The 19,559-nt window shown below is 38.1% G+C and overlaps 1 protein-coding gene across 2 annotated transcripts in view; it reads left to right on the top strand.

The window, feature by feature from the left end:
* Window positions 1-19,559, top strand: part of VDAC1 (voltage dependent anion channel 1) — a 36,159-nt gene that overhangs the window by 5,569 nt on the left and 11,031 nt on the right. Inside the window, exons 1-5 of one of the 2 annotated variants that reach the window (XM_027849222.1) lie at window positions 1,951-1,973; window positions 11,005-11,074; window positions 12,162-12,211; window positions 15,453-15,605; window positions 15,703-15,755. In XM_027849222.1, the coding sequence (XP_027705023.1) occupies window positions 11,008-11,074; window positions 12,162-12,211; window positions 15,453-15,605; window positions 15,703-15,755 (323 nt within the window). In that variant the 5' untranslated portion in view covers window positions 1,951-1,973; window positions 11,005-11,007. Of the gene's footprint in view, window positions 1-1,950; window positions 1,974-11,004; window positions 11,075-12,161; window positions 12,212-15,452; window positions 15,606-15,702; window positions 15,756-19,559 lie in introns of those variants that run through there. The other variant, XM_027849221.1, reaches the window with a different exon arrangement.

Here is a 19,559-nt window from a genome sequence, read left to right as displayed (position 1 = left end):
TTGGCCTGCTTGAATGATTAGGTCATAGAGTTTGTGTAAAGGTGGTATTAGCTGTGCTGAACTTACTGATAGGAGACCTAGGCTGCCAGATTGGGTTTCTTTAGTGGCTCGTGTAGAAGTCTGCAATGGGAAGATGCTGTTCCCTGCAGGCCTGATCCCCAACATGCATGTGAGGAAGCCTTTTATGGTGAGGCGGATCCCAGCTGCCTCTGTTGGAACATGTCAGTGGTTACCAACTAGCCTGCTCAGGCTTTGTTTTAAAATAAGTTGATTCAGGGAGAGGAGACACACACCTACACACACCCCCATAGATTTGGGTGGCCCAGGCAGTTTGGATGGTTGTAAATCCATTTGGGCGTTCACCTAGAATTCCTCTGTGTGTGTGTGTGTGTGTGTGTGTGTGTCTATAATTACAGCTGTATCTTGACAGGAGCTTTAGAACCATCTCCCCACTAGCCTGGAAGTATAGCCCACATTGCTGTTGGAGATGATTCATTAGGCGTGGCTTCCTCCCATATGCCCAGGAGTTCCATGAGTAATCTTAAAGATAGTTTGTCCTCTGTAGCATCACAGAAGAAATAGGTAGAAGCCAAGGTTCATAGGTTCTGAATGGTGCTCAATTAGAGAAGAAAACATATTAATTTTAAGGCCTGTCAAAAGTGCAGACAGCAAGTTAGTATGGGCTGGCAGGTACTTACTAAACTTAGGGTATTTGTAGTATTCAGAGCTGCAAAAGGCACTTTAGAAATCATTGAATCAGACCCTTTTATTTTACAGATGGGGAAACGGAGGATCAGCAAGGATAATTAAGTTGCCCAAAGTCTCACAGGTAGTAAATAGCAGAATCATTTCAGAAGATTAAATCTTGTTCCTCTAGCTCAAAACTAATTTCTTGGATTCTAAAGCCAGTGCTATTTTCATTATACTAGATATCAAGCGCACTGTAGTATTATCTTTTTTTTTTAAGTCCTTTGAGCAATGTATTTTCTGAGCTCAAGATCAGACAATGCTTTTAGTATAGAAACTACTTCAACCCCAAGGCACCAGAGTTTACTTATTTGCATCTACTTGAATTGCAATCATAGCATCCTGGAGTACATAAACAGCCAATGAAGAGCTGTCCTGTAAACCCAAACTTTATGGCGACAAGGGAGGGACATTGCCCTGGTTAGAGAAGGAAAGAATCATGGTCTCCTTAAGGGAAAGATATTTGTAACCTGGGGCAAGCCTAGGCAGTGCAGTATTGTTCTATCCTGTTGAAGACAAGGGGCCTCAGAGAGAGAACCCTAATGAGGGGCATTTGGTTGTGAATTCTGGGCTGTGAACCCAATGAGGGCAGAAATCCTCTCTTATTTAAATTAGATTTGTGTTCTATCTCCTAAAACAATGCTCTGTATACAGTAAACAGTTTAATGCTTGATGAAGTGAAATGAAGCTCCTAGGTCTGTTCTCCTTGTTTTTTAAATAATATTTTTGTCAATAAGTCATTGGTACTACCCCTCATGTGTTTTGGATACATGCATGTTCTGTGTTAGCAATAACCTGTGTCATAAGACTATAGATATAGAACTAGGAGGGAACTTAGAGGTCATTTAGTCCAACCCTTCATTTTACAAATGAGGAAGCAGGTCCAAAGGTTACTTGCCCGTGGTAACTAAGTGGTAGAAACACTTGGTATGTAAGTAGATAGCCAGATGGATGGGACCCAAAGACCTCTAACTCCACATGCAGTGCTCTTTCTAGAGTGTCATGTGACTTCATGGTTTACAAAGCATTTTTCATTCATTGTTTCATGTACCTTACAACAACCCTTTTAGATGTCTACTGGAAGTGTTGCCTCCATTTTTTTCAGATGAGGCCACTGAGCACCATGGTCATAGATCTATAATGAGAGAGTCTGAACTTTGACTTGAACTCTGACTCTGAATCTAGTGTTCTTCCAGGAAACCTCAGCTGCCTCAACATCTGTGGAGGTGAGATGCTGGCTTTTTTTTATGCCTTGGTGAGGCCCATTGAGATCGTGGAAGACTCTACTTCAAGAGAACCTAGGGTAATTAAATTCAAAGTTGAAAAAGTTCTTTTGGGGACAGTCCCAGCCCTCTCTTTCCTCCTGTGTAAAAATGAAGGAGCAGAACTAGATAATCTCTGGAGCCCCTTCCAGATGGAGCTGACCTTTGGTTATTCTTGTTCCCTAGAGTGTACCCCTTTAGACAAGTAAAAGACAGAGAGCACAGTCACCTGTAAGATGACTGTCATGATCCCTAATATTAGCAATATTTCTGATGAAGGGAAGATGCACATTTAGGAAATCAGGTATTTTGAAATATTGATGCAAGAAAAAGACAGCAGTCTTATCTCTGAAGAGGTTCCTTCTTACCTTCTTAATATATTAGAAGGATCTATAGATAAAATAGTCACTTTCAGTTCCTGTTAATAATGATGATGATGATGATGATGATAGCATTTCTATAGCACTTTAAGGTTTGCAAAGCACTTAACATACATTATCTCATTTGATCTGGTCAATAACCCTATGGGCTAGGTGCTCATATTGCCAGCAGCATGTTTGATGCCTCTGGTCTAGACCTCTTGGTGTTGCTTGGGCACCAGTAGAGCACATAGGATGTCCATCAATTAGGGGAATAATTTATCTTTACAAAAATCATCATTTGCTTTACAAATGGCATTGTTGCAGGGTTTCTTAAATCATAAGCTTTAATATTGGATTCAGTTGGCAAAAAAATTAAATTCAGTTCTGCACACAGCTAAGTGGTGCAGTAGATAGAGCACAGGGCCTGGAGTCAAGAAGACTCATCTCCTGAGTTCAAATCCAGTTCCAGACACTATTGTGTGACCCTGGGCAAGTCACTTAACCTTGTTTGCCTCAGTTTCCTCATATGTAAAATGAGCTGGAGAAGAAAAGGGCAAACCATTCCAGTATCTTTGCCAAGGAAACCTCACATGGGGACATGAAGAGTCAGATATGTATGACTGAAAAATAACTGAAAGAAAATGTCAAGTACCTACTAATATGCATAAGTGTTTGGAGGAACGTATCGGTTTTGTAAAATGAGAGGCACCTGTACCCTTTTTTTTAGTTAGTGTCTCATTCAAAGTTTCAGGAAGCTTTCTGGTCATTATGGGGAGAAGCTTGTGCAGTAGTTTTTTGAGGGCGGAAGAGAGGTAACAGACTATGAAAACAACTTGTTCAGTAAATGTCAGACTCTGATGCTTACAGAGAAGAATTTTTGTATTTAAATCCTATTCTATTTTTTATTTTATTTTATTTTATTTCATTGAGGTCTCAGTGGTAGAAGCAGAAAAGACTTGTACAAACATTTTTGGAACAGATTCTCTGAGTCAGGCATGCTGTGAAGGACTCAGAGAAGGTTATTGATGCAATGTAGGGGGTTATAACCTCATTTACAGGAGGATATACTGTATCACAGTAAGATTTTCAAGGATGGTTTAATTTTTAGGTTATATAAGTTTAGACACAGCAGGCCAGGTGTTGCAGTGTCTCTCTTCTTTAAGCTTAGATTGGAATGTGGTGATGCTGTTTTATATACCGCTTTTGAGCTAGCAGATGGCGATTACGTGGCTTATTTTGGGTCACCAGCGACGTGCTGCTGTGCAGGGAATGCCTTGAAACAGAAAATAGTTGTGTTGGCTTTATCCATGCTATCCTTGTCTTTCCCTTTGCACTCATATAATGCCAGTGTCTTCCTGCAGCAAGTTCACTCAGACACCATCCCTTTCCCTGGGAAACCAGTAAAAGTCACATACAAAGAAGGCAGAGAGAAGAGATCTGTACTTCCCATCTGGACCATTGCCTGATTTTTTGTAGACTTAGTCTGGTTTTTAAAAATCTATCTGACCTTGCCTTTCATCAAGATAAACCTCCAAAGACCTTTTTTTTTTTTAACTCTGAAGGAATATCACATGCATAGATACCCCTTTAGTACAGGTGTTCTTGTGCAGATTATTGTTTCATTCAGAGGAGCCCTATAATAGGAATCAAGAGACTTGAGTGTGACTTTAGGCAAGTTACTTGGCACTCTCTGGGTCTCAGTTTATTTCTCTGTAAATGGTTGGACCAGATGACCTCCAACCTCCTTGGCAGCTCTAACATTCCAGGGTTCTGCAGTTCTGATACAAGACATTTACACAAGAATGCAGTGTAGTGCAGTAGAAAGCAAATAGGATTTAGAGTCAGACAATTAATCCTGGCTCTGCTGTTTATTATTTGTTGGGACTTGAGCTTCCTACTTCTGGGTCTCGGTTTCCCCATCCTTAAAGTGAAGGGGACTAGACTAGATGATCTCTAAGGTATATCTTTTTCCCCATCCATACCCCACGTGATCCTACAGTTAGATTATTCAGATGAACAAACATTTGTTAAGCACCTACTCTGTGCAAAGCACAGTGCTCAGCATGAGGTACATAACAGTAAAAAGTGAGCCACTGCCTTTAAGGAGTTTATAATCTTATAAGGGAGTATGAGCTATCTGAATAAGTATGATACAAGGAAGAATATTATAAAAGGAAAGGAGTGAATACTGTCAGTTATGGATCAGGATATGGATCCAATAAAACTTCATGAAGGAGGTAACCTGTGAGTTAGCCCTTAAAGCAATCAACTCTTCCCCTTCCCTCATTCCTAACATCCTACCACCCTTCCAATACATTACGAGTTACTACTCATTTCTGCCTCTGCAATAGTGCCCCTTCTTCTGCCTACACTGTGTTCTAGTTCAGGCCCTTATTTCTTCATTGGACTCTCTCATTTGCTCCCTAATTGGCTTGCTTTTGAATCTGTTCTTCACCCTGCTGTCAGACTGATACTCCTTAAAAAGAGATTCAACTATGTAACTTCATTGCTCAAAAATCTCCGAGGACTCCCGATTACCTCTAGGGCAAAATAGAGCATCCTCAGCCTGACACTTAAAGCCCTTCACAATCTGACTCCCACATGGCTTTTCTGTCTTCTTTCCTATTATTTCCCTTCTCCTACTCTTATTCGAGGCACACTGCCCTGCTAGTTGTTTTTCTGTACATGACAGTTCATCTCCAGCCTTCATGCATTCACAGGTGGTTCCCACAAGCCTAGAATATGCTTCTTCCTCATCTCAGCCTTTAGTTTCCTTCAAAACACAGTCAAAGGCCCATATCCTCCCAGTTGTTAGTGCTTTCTCCTTAAAATTATTACACACATACATACATACATACATACACTTTGTGTGTGTTTATTGGGGATACAGATTGTATCTCCCTCAGGGGAATGTAAATTCCTTGAGGGCAGAGATTGTTTCATTTTGGGTTTGTATAGTCAGTGTCTAGCATAATACTCTCTTCACAGCGGGCAGTTAATAAATAGGTATTGAATTGAAGAGACAGAAATATAGATGCTTGTATTACTTGTATAAATACTTGTATTATAGGCACAGAGGTGACAAATCTCTACAATACTTAAAATGTCTCAGGCACTTTTTTCTGGGGATATAAAGTGAAATGACCCTTGCCCTCAATTAAGGAGGTTACATTCCAAAATGGGAAACAAAATAAACATTTATAGGTGTGTATACTAGGTGGCTCAGTAGATAGAACACCAGGCCTGGATTCAGGAATACCTGAGTTCAAATCTGGACCCACTTACCAGCTGTGTGACCCCGGGCACTTAACCCTGTTTATCTCAGTTTCCTGACTTGTAAAATGAGCTGGAGAAGGAAATGGCAAATCACTCCAATATCTTTGCCAAGACAACCCAAATGGAGTCACAGAGTCAGACTGAAACAAGTTAACAAGAAGAAGAAGAAGAAGATATATACAAATTGTACAAGGTGATGCTGTGGGGGAAGACACTAGCAATTAGGGAGGCATTAGGAAAAGTCCCATGTAGATAGTGGTGTTCAAGCTGATATTTGAAGGAAATCATTCCATTCTTTTATGAATACATACAAGTAGGAGATAGGACAAGAAGAGGAAGAGTTAGTAGTCTAATTTGACTGGAAAATACAGTCTGTAGGTAAGTAGTCTGAAATAAAGTTGGAAAGTTCTGTGGGATTATAATTTAATCAAGGGAATATTCATAGGCAAAGAGGAAACCAAATTCACTTTTTTCCCCCAATGATATGATTTACTTAGAAGATCATAAAGAGTCAACCAAAAAACTAATTGAAATAACTTCTGCAAAGTTGTGACATATAAACTAAGTCCGTAAAATGTTAGTATTTCTATATATTACCAACAAAACCCAGCAGGATGAGCTAGAGAAAGAAATTACATTTGGGGCAGCTAGGGGGCACGTTGATAGAGCACCGGCCCTGGATTCAGGGGGACCTGAGTTCAAATCTGGTCTCAGACACTTGACACTTACTAGCTGTGTGACCCTAGGAAAGTCACTTAACCCCAATTGCCTCACCCCCCCAAAAAAAAGGCAAAAAAAAATTCTCAATAAATAAAAATCCATTTAAAAAAAAGAAATTACATTTAAAATAAATGCAGAAAACACAATAAATTTGAGAGTAATTTCTATTAAGATTTGTCCAGGAAGTATGTGAATTCTACTATTAAACAGTCTTTGCGGAGATAAAGAGAGACCTAAATAATTGAAGAAATGTTGATTGCTTGGGGGGGGGGGTAGGTTGAGTCAGTACAATAAAAATGACAATACTACCAGAAATCTTATTCAGGCTATACCAATCAAAGTACCAACAGATTATTTTTTAGACCTGGAAAAACAATAATGAAATTCCAATGGAAGAACAAAGGATCAAGAATGTCAAGGATAGTAATGAAAAACATCAAGCAGGAAGAGGGTAGTAGTCCTGGATCTCAAATTATGATACAAAATAAAGAGGTTGATGATTGGAACACTTTGAATATATAACAGAAGCAAACATAGTAGCATAGTTTTGATACTCCCAAAGACCCCATTTACTGGGGGAGGGCCTCACTATTTGACAAAAACTGCTGGAAAATTTGCATAGCAATCTGGCAGAAATTAGGTATAGACCATATATTAAGATAAATGCTAGGTGGCACAGTGGATAGAGCACCGGCCCTGGATTCAGGAGGACCCAAGTTCAAATCCGGCCTCAGACATGTAACACTTACTAGCTGTGTGACTCTGGGCAAGTCACTTAACCCCATTGCCTAGCCGAAAAAAAAAAAAAAGATAAACTCTAAGTTGATATGTAACTTAGACATAAAAGGTAACAAGATAAGCAAATTAAAGGACCAAGGAAGAAACTATCTTTTAGATTATAGATAGGAGAAAAGTTCATGACTAAACAAGCAATGGACAGGATAACAAGATTAAATAAATAATTTTGACTATATGAAAAAGTTTTTGCACAAATATCTAATAGAGTTAAAATTAGAAGGGAAAAGAGGTAACTAAGACTACATTTTTAGAATAAGTTTTTCTGATAAAGATCTTATTTCCAAGATGTATAACAAGTTGATTCAAATTTATGACTAAGCCATTCTCCCTTAAAAACACAGGTAATTTTCAAAGGAAGAAATCCAAGCTATTGACCCCCATATGAAGAGGCATTCTAAATTGATTAATTTGAGAAATACAAATTAAAGTTGCTGTTTCCAACTCATACCCATCAGATTGGAAAAATTAACAAAAAAGGAAAATGACAAATGTTGGAGAGGTGTGGGAAAACAGGTATGGCTATTCTGATGTTGGTAGAGCTTTGAACTGATGCAGCTATTCAGCAAAACAGTCAGAAACTATACCTCCAAAGTAATTAAACTTTCATCCAACCATACCACTTCTAGGTATAGCTCAAAGAAATCAATGAAAATGTACAAATGTATAAAAAAATTGTACATTGTACAAAAATGTACACAAATACTTGTAACAGCTCTTTTCTTAGTAGCCAAAATCTATAAACTAAGGGGGAGAGAATATCTTATTGGGGAATGGCTAAACAAATTATGTCATATAAATGTAATGGAATATTATTTTGCTATAAGAAATTATGAAGTGTAGAGTTTTAGAGGAAGCTATGAAATAAGCAAAAGTAGAACAAATTATACAATAACATTGTGGAGAAAAATAGCTTTGAAAGATTTTGGAACTCTTCATCATTGTAATGATAAACCATGAGTCCAGAGAACTAAAGATAAAACTTACTTCCCTCCTCCTTCCAGTGAGGTGATGGATTTGAAATACAGAACATAATAAGCATTTTTTGAAGATGTCCAATGTAGGAATTTGGTTTGCTGAACTATGCATATTTTAATAATATTTTCTTTTTCTTTTTTCCTTGTTTAGTTGGAGAAGACAATATATGTATGTAAATATATGTAAATATGTATACATGTAAAATATACCTACATGATAATACATACCTGTAAAATTAAATTAATTTTTAAGAGCTATGAGGAAGCCAGTTCGTGACTGGTCTTAATACCAGGCTAGGACACATATATTTTATTCCATAGACATCAGGGAGCCGATGGAGGTTTTTGAGTAAGGTGCTATCATGGCAAGACATTGAGAAGAAAGAAGTGATCATTGAAAGAGGCACCAAAGCAGAAAATGAATGATAAAAGCACAACAGTCTGGAGTCATTTAGTGAAGGGGCATAACCTCACCTCCCAACACCGTAGTAATGCAGTGCACCCCAGAGCTGCAGCACAGGACCAAAAAAGGGATATTAACGCTGATTCTGAGTCAGGAAGGTGTTTGTGAATGTTCAGTAGACTTCCTTTTAAAATGCAGAGAAGTGATGCACATTTTAAAAAAAATTCCAATCCAGAGGCTTAAAATGAAATCATTTTGGTGGTTAAAATTTTTGTTATGTTTGTATGTCAGTAAACATTTACTACGTGCCTACTATTTGTCAGGCACTGTGCTAAGTGCTAGGGATACAAATACAAAAAGAAAGATAGTCTTTGTTCTTGAGGAGCTTATAATCTAATCAGAGAAAACAGCACACAAGGAATGAAAAAGGGAAGGGTACCCAGTGTGAGCATGTGATGGAGAAGTGTTAAGAGCTACAGCCAAATGGGAAATGAAGACCTTATTTCCTGAGATGTCTGGAATCACTATTTCATTAATAGTACTTCCTAGAAGATTTTTTTTTAATAGCTAGGGAAACCAAAACTGAGGGAAAAGGTGATTAGTCCAGGATCCCCAACCATACCTGGTAGTTGAGCTGGGGTCAGGTGTGGTATTGTCTATTTTTTTGGGGGGGGGCTAGACAATGGGGTTAAGTGAATTGCCCAGGGTCACACAGCAAGTAAGTGTTAAGTGTCTAAGGTCACATTTGAATTCAGGTCCTCATGACTCCATGGCTGGTGCTCTTTCCACTGCACCACCTAGCTGCCCCTGGTATTGTCTGTTTATCTTTTTTGTTGTTTCTGGAAACTTGGAAGTTCATCTTCTTAAGCATCAGCTTAGCCTTGGGTTTTTGCTGGAGTTAGGGGTAAATATGCTCTCCATTTTAGGGGAAGACAGGTGGTTTTTGGGGGGGGATTTGGTGGGGAAAAAGGGGAGAGAAGGTAAAGTTCAGAGAACTGCAGAAGACAGATTTTCACTCAGACTTCCAGCAGTGAAGCCCTTATACATCTGTCTGGGCAAGTCCCTTAAACTCTAGGAACCCCAGTTTCTTCAGTTGTAAAGTGAGTATAAATAACACTTGTACTGCCTTCCTCATCTCTGCTCCTGCCTACCTTGGCTTCTTTTCAAGTCCCACCTAAAATCCCATGTGTTACAAGAAGACTTTCCTGGTCCCCCTTAATGTTAGTGCCTTCTTTCTGTTGGTTATGTCTAATTTATCCTGTCTGTGTCTCATTTGTATGTTTTTGTTCACGTGTTGTCTCCCCTATTAGACCGTGAGCTCATTGAGAACAGGGTCTATCTTTTGCCTTTTGTTGCATCCCCAGCACTTAGCACAGTTCCTGATTCATAGTAGGCACTTGACCTGAGAGGTTTGTTGTGAGGAAAGCCTTGTGTAAACCATAAAGTGCTTTATAAAGTGGAGTTTTCATTGAAGAAGTCTATTGTCCCAAGCAACATTCTTAGAAGGTGTGTTTAGGTCTTTTGATGGGACTAACAGGACATTGGAAAAGAAATAGACTGGCCAAAGCCAGTGAGATGAAAGCATTTAAGGGATGGGCCACATCATATTGCTTAACTAGAGGTACCCAAGGGAACACCAAAGGCAGCAAAGGAAGGGTATTAGTGTAGTCCATCAACCCCTTCCCTCGCTTCCCACATAACACACTAGGATGAGAGCAGACACCACGGAAGTGGAACTTGGAAGGAAGAAATAAGCATTTATATAGTGCCTACTATGTTCCAGGCACTATGAAAGTGCTTTTCTAAGTATCTAATTTGAGACTCACAATAGTTCTGCAAGGTAGATGTTATTATTATCCTCATTTCTGAGTAAAGGAAACTGAGGCAAAGAGAGGTTAAGTGACTTGCCCATTCTGAGGCCAGATTTGAGTCAGAGCTTCCTGGCTCCAGGCCAGTACTCTGTCCTCTGTGCCACCTACTGTTTCTTGGAAGGGCAGGAAAAAGTTACAGCTAGAAATATCTAGTTATCATCTATGATATGTGTATTATATGTAGTTATAATCTAATATTTGGGGACTTCAAGGAGCATGTTTTTCAGGCCATAGCAAGAGGAAGATATCCATAATAGTTTTATGAAGGGCTTTGGTGCATTGTTGATTACTCCTGGGATTGCATCCCCAGATTACTCCTACCATACGCCTCCCCTGCTTCTATTTGAGTGCTGTTGGAAGTCACAGAGCTGTGCTGTGTAGGAAAAATATAAGTTCATGTTATTCAGGTTCAACTGGGGAGTCCTCACCACAGTAAGAAAATCCTTTTATTCTTCATTAATTGATTTCCTTTCTTACTCCCTATTTTCTCTCCTGAAGCTTCATATGAAGCATTTGTACTCAATGGCCTCCTGAAATCCTTTCCAGTTCTAGAAAACATTCACATTGTGATGATTGTTTTTGTTCCTGCAGAAAATGGCTGTGCCACCTACTTATGCTGACCTTGGAAAATCTGCCAGGGATGTGTTTACTAAGGGCTATGGTGAGTTCTCTCTGGAAACCATGCCATTTCTGTCATCGCATATCTGAGGCTTGGGCTGTTTACTATGTAAAATTTTACTTATCTTAGCATATAAGACACATTATCACCTGCCCAGGGAATATAGAATTATTTTCCTAATCCACTTTTTTTCTGAGTGAAAATATAAAGGCTTCTAGAGTTGCTCAAAATAATTTACTACTTTGGATCCATGTTTTCATTGATGTAGGAACTTCTTGTGCTGCTACAAATTGCAACCTTTCAATGTCTTCCTAAGCATTTCTTGGCCATGTCTTTCCGTAATTCCTCAGTAGAGGCTCTACTAATGCACTGGCAGCTTTCCTCTGTTTTTAGAAGTTCATCTATAAGAAGACAGCACTTGGTTGTCTATCTTATGTCTCTTGTTCTTGCTACATGACTGATGCACCCCCCTTTTTTTCTGGGTCTCCATGACCTCTATATTTCCTGCACCACTTTGTTTTGAAAATAATGTGTCTAAACACCCAAAATATTGGGTGCATTAGTGATGATTAATATCAACTGTTAAAATAAAAATTGAATTAGATGGATGGTAAGAGATTCATTCAATGGTTCCATCTATCTGTGAGAAGCATTCCTCCTAAGTATTTAAGTAGGAAGTCCCTGGCATGTTCTCCTTTTCTTCATTCACACAGCTCTGCCTAACCTGTAGCCAAGCTTTTGAAGCTGGCAGCCAGAACTCAGTTGGAGGAAAAAAGCAAGGTCTGTCTTTGCCTTGAAGACAGTTATATGAACAGTACCAGAGGAAGATTTTTTTCTTCTTCTAAATTTAGCTTGTCATTAGACCTATGAGCACTGGGCCCAATGAATGCTGCACAGCAGTGCCAGCTTCCGCCTAGGCCAACCTGGGAAAGCAGGGGTGGGACAAAGGACCTCCCTAGGCTGGTATTCTCTGATAGCCCATTAGCAGCTCAGTAGAAGCTTAGTGCATGGAGAGTTGAAAAATCCAAGTTTTGTGGTCCTTATTTTAAAAGGAACACTTAGAATGTCACTAAAAGAATTATTCTTTCTAGGTAATCCTTCTCTATTAATATCTTTTTTTTTCCTTTAGGATTTGGCTTAATAAAACTGGATCTGAAAACAAAATCTGAGAATGGACTGGTAAGTTTTTCAGTCCCTATAAATTTGATCCTGAAAATCTTTTGTAAAATAGTTCCCTGTTAGCAAAAATGGCACTTGGAAATGGTCCATAATTCTAGATGCTAATTTCAGTTGTTGTCTGTCTTATCGCCCCCAAATACGTACTGAATCATCTACAAAGTTACCATTTCAAGATCATGTTAGGCTCTTCATTTTGAACAGCTAATGAGGTGGGGGTGGCAATATAGAACTAGAGAGAGGGTGGGCAGGACTTTTTGAATGATTGGGCCATAGAATCATGCTTCATTTCTTCTTTAGATCTGAGAGAATATTGTCAAGTGCCAAACACTGAGGAGTTCTGCTTCATCTGTGAATAATGAAGAGGGACAGCTGTAACATTAGAAGACAGCTTTGATAGGGGGCAATAACATACATTTTCAAATTCTGGCAGATTTTCCATTGTTTAGATTCTCTTTGCTAAACTTTTGGGGAGTCCTGACTCTGGGGTCTGGGCCTCAAGCCCTTCTTTCTTTGAAAACCATGTGTAAAACAAATTCCCTAATAATCATAAGAACATGGAATCTTTGATCTAGATTTGGGAGTAACCTCAAGAGACTATTTAGTCCACTCCTGTTATAAATGAGGAAACTGAGGCCCACAAGGGTTAAGTGACTTGCCCAAGGTCTTAAACATACTAAGTACCAGGTGTGGGTTTTGAATCCAGGTCCAGGTACTTGACTCTAGTGATTCTTTCTTCTTTCCACATCCTTTCAGGTCACTGTGCCTGTTACCCATGAGGCTCTGGTCAGGCCACGGAAAGAACATTGTCTAGTCCTCTAGGGGAAAGTTGGCTAATATTTCTCTTTTGTTCTTTGTTCCTTCACCAAAATTGACCCAGAGGCTTGGGTTTTTCCAGTAGGGGATTATGTGGGGTGATTTTATTTTTGGAATTTTTTTCAAACATATCACTTGTTAAAGGTTGGAAGAAATAATATTTTAGAAATGCTTGACTAGTTTGCATGGCATGGTGGGGAGAAGAAAGGACAGGTACTAAAAGAATCAATTCTCATCTACTTTATTTTCTTTTTAACATTCATTAAAAATTTTTTTTTAGTTGCAAATCTTTCTTCCAGACCCTTGGGAAAGCAAGCAATATGATACCCATTACGTATGTGAAGTCATGCAAAGCATATTTCCATATTAGCCATATTGGAAAAGAAAAACAAGAAAAATAAAATCATCTATTTTTAAATTATTTACAGAAAAATTTCAATCCTAGTCTGACTTCTCTAGTCTCTTCATCATATTCCTGGGCCACCTTTCTTCCCCATTGATTGATATTTGCCCAGGGAACATAAAAACACAGATCTTATCAGTCTAAAATCAAAAGAGGGTTATAACCCTGCAAACAAACAAACAAACAAACAAACAAAACCAAAAAATAAATCTCACATTATACATTCCAAAGTCAAATCAAAATGATTTTTGGCATAACTACTGCTTCAGTTCCTGTACATCATGGGTCCCTTGTGATGGAGGGATATTCAAAGGTGGTCTATACTAATCAACATGTTTCACATTAGATGCTAATTAATGTTTAACCAGAAAAGTTATAGCTTCTCAGTTTTAACTTTTCTCATTTCTTTTTTTAAATTATAAAACTGAATTTCTTTGCATATTCTAACATAGGACCCTGTCTTTGATCTGTATTCTGGCCTGGTGAACTCTTTGAGGGCAGAGACAGTATTTTTGCTTTTTTTTTTTTTCCTATCCTCAGTTTTAACACCCTGCCTGGCACATAGTAATGGCTTAATAAATGTTTGTTGACTGATTGAATGATGCTAACAGTCACCTTTGTCAGGCATATGACTTACTTAATTTTGAAAACCAGGCGGTTATTAACCAAAATGACCTCTTGTGTGTCTCTCAAGCCATATAATTTTTGACATGGAGCCAATAACCAACAACTGAGTCTTTTTGTCAATTGTGAGACTATAAAGGTCTACCCTACTCTAGTATATAGTTTGCAATAGCCCAGGTATTTCTTCTCATTTCTTCCCAAGAGATGCAAAGGAAACCAAGTACATAGCCTACTTGCTTCATTGGTATCCATGCAGTCAGGAGAGCAGGAGGAAGGTTACTTGGACTTCCTGTGTAGGATTTATGGCAGGATGTGGAAAAGAATCCTGAAGTTGGGATGTAATGGGTAGGTTAACTGTATCATTGATGAAATAACAGGTCTGTCCACATTCTAATGAGGGACTTAAATATTTTAAAAAATTGAATGTGTGGTAATTAAAACTGTTGTGTGTTTCTTAATGGATCTATGAACAGAAACAATTAGTTTTTGGCATGTAGGAGGCAGTACGGTAAAAGTAAAGAAACCCACTTCTGTGACTTACTACCTCTCTTCTCTTACAAAACTGCTTAACCCTTCTGGGCATCAATTTCCTCATCTATGAAATGAAGGGGTTGGTTTAGATGGCTTCTATGGTCCTTTTCTGATCTAAATATATGATTCTCTGAAGTTCGAAGAACTTTTCAGGTTGTAGTTCTGAGAAGACAGCTTCAGTTTAAGCCTTCCTTCCAAATCCAATTTAAGGAGGTATACACAAAGAAGGACTCTGTTTCATGCCACATATAACTAAAATAAGAAGGAGGCAGTTTAGGTCCAAGTTCAGTTTAAGTCATTATGGAGTGCTTGTAAAACACAGGGCCTGTCATATACTGGGTGCTTAATAAATGTTTGTTCCCACCTCCCCCTTATGAAATTTGGAAACAAATAAATTGGAGTGAGGTGATTCTTTGTCCTGCAAAGTAATCTTTTGTTTAATTTCTTAGAATTGTGAATTCCCCTGGTGATAAGTGTATAGATTCATCTTATGAAAACATCATTTGAACACAGCTAATGACAGTTTTACAGCTAATAACAATAGTTGCTCACATTTTGGTTTACAAAGCATTTTAGTCACAATAGTACTATTCTCCCCGTTTTGTGGATGAGAAAACTAAGATTTAGAGAAGTCAAGTAACTTGCTAGAAGTCACATGGTCAGTGTTAGATAGATCCAAGACTTGAATTCATTCTTAGAATCTAGTATTCTTTCTACTGTACCATGAAGTCTTTCAGATACTTATTATATAACAGCAGGTATTGAACATTTTAGATAACCAGTAGTCATTCTTTCCCATTTTAAGTCTGTAAGTATATAATTTTGTGCCTCCCCCTAACTTAATTTCTTTCTTTCTTTCTTTCTTTAAAGGAATTTACAAGTTCAGGTTCAGCAAACACTGAGACCAGCAAAGTTTCGGGCAGTTTGGAAACAAAGTACAAATGGTCTGAATATGGCTTGACATTCATAGAAAAATGGAACACAGACAATACATTGGGCACTGAAATTACTGTTGAGGATCAGGTAACCATGTCCCTGAAGAGGCACCATTTTATGATTTTGTGTATCATAGCCTTCCTTGCAACTACAAATGCAACTTGTGAATTTCTTTTCTGTTCAGCTTGCACGTGGACTGAAGCTGACCTTCGATTCGTCCTTCTCACCTAATACTGGGTAAGAATTAAATTAGTTGAATTGGGTAACAAGGTTGCTTTGTCATAATGTCTGAAGCATTGCAGTTACTAGGGGAGAAGGTGGGCGTAGGATTCTGTCTTCTGAATAGCTTTTACTATATGGATTTGTTTTGTATTCAATTCTGATTTTCTGCAATTTAAGACATGCTACAAGTTATATGTTCTTATGTTACAGCTCTGTACATATGCATGTATATACATTAAAAATATCTCTTAGATCTGAGTGCAATCTGTGAAGGATACTAATTTTGTCACTGAATAATGTCTGGTCTCGGTGTAAGCTAAATCTACTGTGTAATATGAACTTGACATCCAAAAATCTGAGTATTAAGTAAAGATATATGCTATTGCCATATGCTTTGTTAATTCCAAAGACTTAAGTGGCTCAGCAATTACTTTTAAACAAACCAACTAGACTAAAGTAGAAGATGACTATATTGGGCATTGTGGTGGAGTGGAAAAGTAGAGTCTCATTTTCTTCATCTGTAAATTAATGATGATACCTGCATTATCATATCATAATCTGAACCTCCATTTCCTCACCTGAAGAAATTGAGCATATTTAGTCTGGGAAGAGAATAACTAGTCAAGGGAGTTGGAGACAATGATAAGTTTACAAATATTTGAAGGACTCTCATGTAGAAGAGTAATTCTGTTTAGTTCTAGAGAACAGAACCAGACGCATGGATGTTGCAATAAGTAAGGCTGTCTATATGAAATAGCTTGAATGGGAGGTAGTAGTTTCCCTCTTAGTTGAGGTCTTTAAAAATTATTGATGCTATTTCTTTTTAAAATTAATATATTTTTCCATCATACAAAAATTCAGCTTCTCACCCTCCCACCCACTGTGCAATTGAGAAAGAAAGAAAAATAAAACTCCTGTTACAAATATGTGTAGTCAAGCAAAACAAATTTCTACATCAGCTATATCTAAAAAAATGGTTTAATGTTTTGTTCTGTCCTCATAATCTTTTACCTTTCTACCAAGGTGATAGGTAGCATATTTCATCATTAGTCTTCTGGAATCTGACCAACAATAATTCTGATCAGAGTTTTCAACTCTTTCAAAGTTGTTTGTCTTTACGTTGTTGTCATTGTATACTTTTTGTTCTGGTTCTTCTTGCTTCACTCTGCATCAGTTCATACAAGTCTTCCCAGGGTTCAATGAAACCATCCTTTTAAACATTTTTTTATAGCATTATAGTGTTCTTCACATTAATGTATCATAAGTTGTTCAGCTATACCCCAATTGATGGATACCCTCTCAGTTTCTAATTTTTGACATCACAAAAAGAACTATAAATATTTTTGTATATCTTTAGCTTAGTTAGAGTTTATTTTGCTTGGGAACAACCCCTTTTCAGAGAGTTTGTTGCTTGAGCAATGTTTTACACATCTTGTGCCAAGCTTTTAATTCCCTTTCCAGTTCTTCCATAGCTCTCATTTCTCTTCCTGTTTTTTCTCTAGTGCTCTCATTTATCACTTAACATTTTAAAACTCTTTAAAAAAAACCCTCTCTTTGTCTCTTCTAGGAATTCTAGTTGAATTTAATGTTATAGCTGTGTGCTTCTGGAGAATATATGTAAGCTGGTCCTGCTGCTGTTTTCTTGGAATTGTGTTATTCCAGGATTTCAGGGACAGCTGAGGCTGGGGACCTGGAAACTTTCAGTGCTCCCAGAGTGGTCTGATCCTAGGCAACATCTGGTCATTGACCCCCTGGTCAGAGTTTTGTAAGTTCCTGGCCAGGGTTTGGGTCTGAGCTGTGGACTTGCCCCCTCTGAAGTTTCAATAGACTGCTGTTGGACTCAGCCTCTGTCAGCCAACTGGAAAGTTTGCTGATTCAGAGCAGCAGAACCATAGGCTTCTCTTTGTTCTGGAATTCCTTCCATGGTTATGTAGGCTTAAGACTGACCTAGAAGCTAGAACTGAGATTGCACCCTACTCCTGGGGTCTGACCCATACAAATGTTGTTTCCTTGTTCGGTACACAATTTAGGGTGCATAGACGCTTACCTTGCAATGCCACCCATCATTGAACATCCTGTCCTCATTCCTCCCCTAGAACTGAGTAGTGAGTGACAGAGCTGCCAATTGACCCTTTTTCCCTGTACCCTACAGGGTGGGGTGCTTTTTTGCTAGAGCTGGAACTTCTTGCCCTAGGGTACAGCCTCTCCCTGCACTGGAATACTCAGCCAGCTCCTAAGCAGACCCCATCCCCAGTGTCTACAGATCTCAATTTCTGACTCCCTACACCTCCGTCATCTGGAAATGTGACTCACTCAGATTTTTTTTTCTTTTTTTTTAGTTTCCAATCAGTATATGATCTGGTGTATTTTCTAGACCTCTGGAGGAGATCTTTTCTTTCTTCCTTTTCTTTTCTTTCTTTTTTTGGTGGGAGGAGAAACTCATTGTACTTCTTCCTTCTACTCTGCCATCTCGGCCCTGCTTCTAGCATCCAATGCTATTCTTTTGTTATCATAGTCATTTCTGGATATTAACACCTATTTCCCACTCTAAAAATTGTATGCTCCCTTAACAAAAACAACTGAGCAAAAGCCAATCAAAATAGTGACCACATCTGACAACATGTAGCTCCCTGTCCTCATAGTCCCCTGACTGTCTGTCAAGAAGAGGGAAATGTGTGTCATTATCCATTCCCCAGGACCCTTGCTGGTTTTTCAGTTATTCAGAGTTTAGCTTCCTTTTAGTGAGTTTTTCACTTACGTTAATTTTAATAATTGCATATGTTCTTCTGGTTTAGCTTACTTAAGTCTAAATCACTTCATACAAATATTTCCCTGCTTCATTTCTTACTGCAAAATTATATCCTATTACAGTTATATATGGCAGTTTATTTAGCCCTGTGATTTATTGCTGGCTTCCTTGGATTTTATGTCCTGTGAATAATTGAACCTCTACTGTTCTTTCTTTTTAAATTGATAGAAAAATGCCACTGTCAGCTTTCCACTGTTACCTCCCCCTCACCTCCACCTTCAGCCTTTCTGGTTTTTATCAATGTAGTCTAGCAGAAAGAGATAGAAAGTGAAATTTCATTCAGAATTACTAAAGAATGTGTATAATATTTAGGAGTCTACCTACAAAGGCATACAAAGAAATTCTATAAAAGCAACCATAAAACACTCTACTGACCTACATATTTGGAGAGTTGTTAATTGCTCATGTTTGGGCAGTGCTAATATAATAAAAATGGCAACATTATCTAAATTAATTTATAAGATGCCATACACGTGAAACTATAAAAGACCTTATTTTATAGAGCTAAAAAATAATAAAATTCATCTAAAGGAACAGAATGTCAGTAATCCCAAAAAAGGGGCCATATCAGTACCAGACCTCAAACTATTTTACAAAGCAACAATTTTCCAAAGTGTTTGGTATTGATTAAAAAATGGAAAAATTGATTAGTTGCACAGATTAGGTACCCAAGATCCAAAGAATGTTTGATAAACGCAAGGAGCTTTTCTTTAGAAAATGAAGATTGTTCCCATCAATTGGGGAATAAATGGATGAACAAAGAATGTAAAAAAATAGATATGCACAGGAAAAAAAAAGGATTATTTGGTCTTGTATCAAGATACGCTTCAGTGGTGTTCTCATCTTAATTGAAGACGGACTGAAGAATGTTTGGTTGACATCTCCCCCCTTCCCAATACCTTGGTGAACTTATTGGAGGACAAATGAACGAGAGTTATGCAGAAAGGATATGCGTGATCTATATTGTGATCTATATTGTTGAAAGGAGTGTACCCATTTCAGAGAGTCCA

This window comes from Vombatus ursinus, unplaced genomic scaffold (genome assembly GCF_900497805.2).
Source record: "Vombatus ursinus unplaced genomic scaffold, bare-nosed wombat genome assembly UNPS02007284.1, whole genome shotgun sequence".
NCBI classification, from domain to species: Eukaryota; Metazoa; Chordata; class Mammalia; order Diprotodontia; family Vombatidae; genus Vombatus; species Vombatus ursinus.
This window is presented reverse-complemented; position numbering and strand designations above follow the sequence as displayed.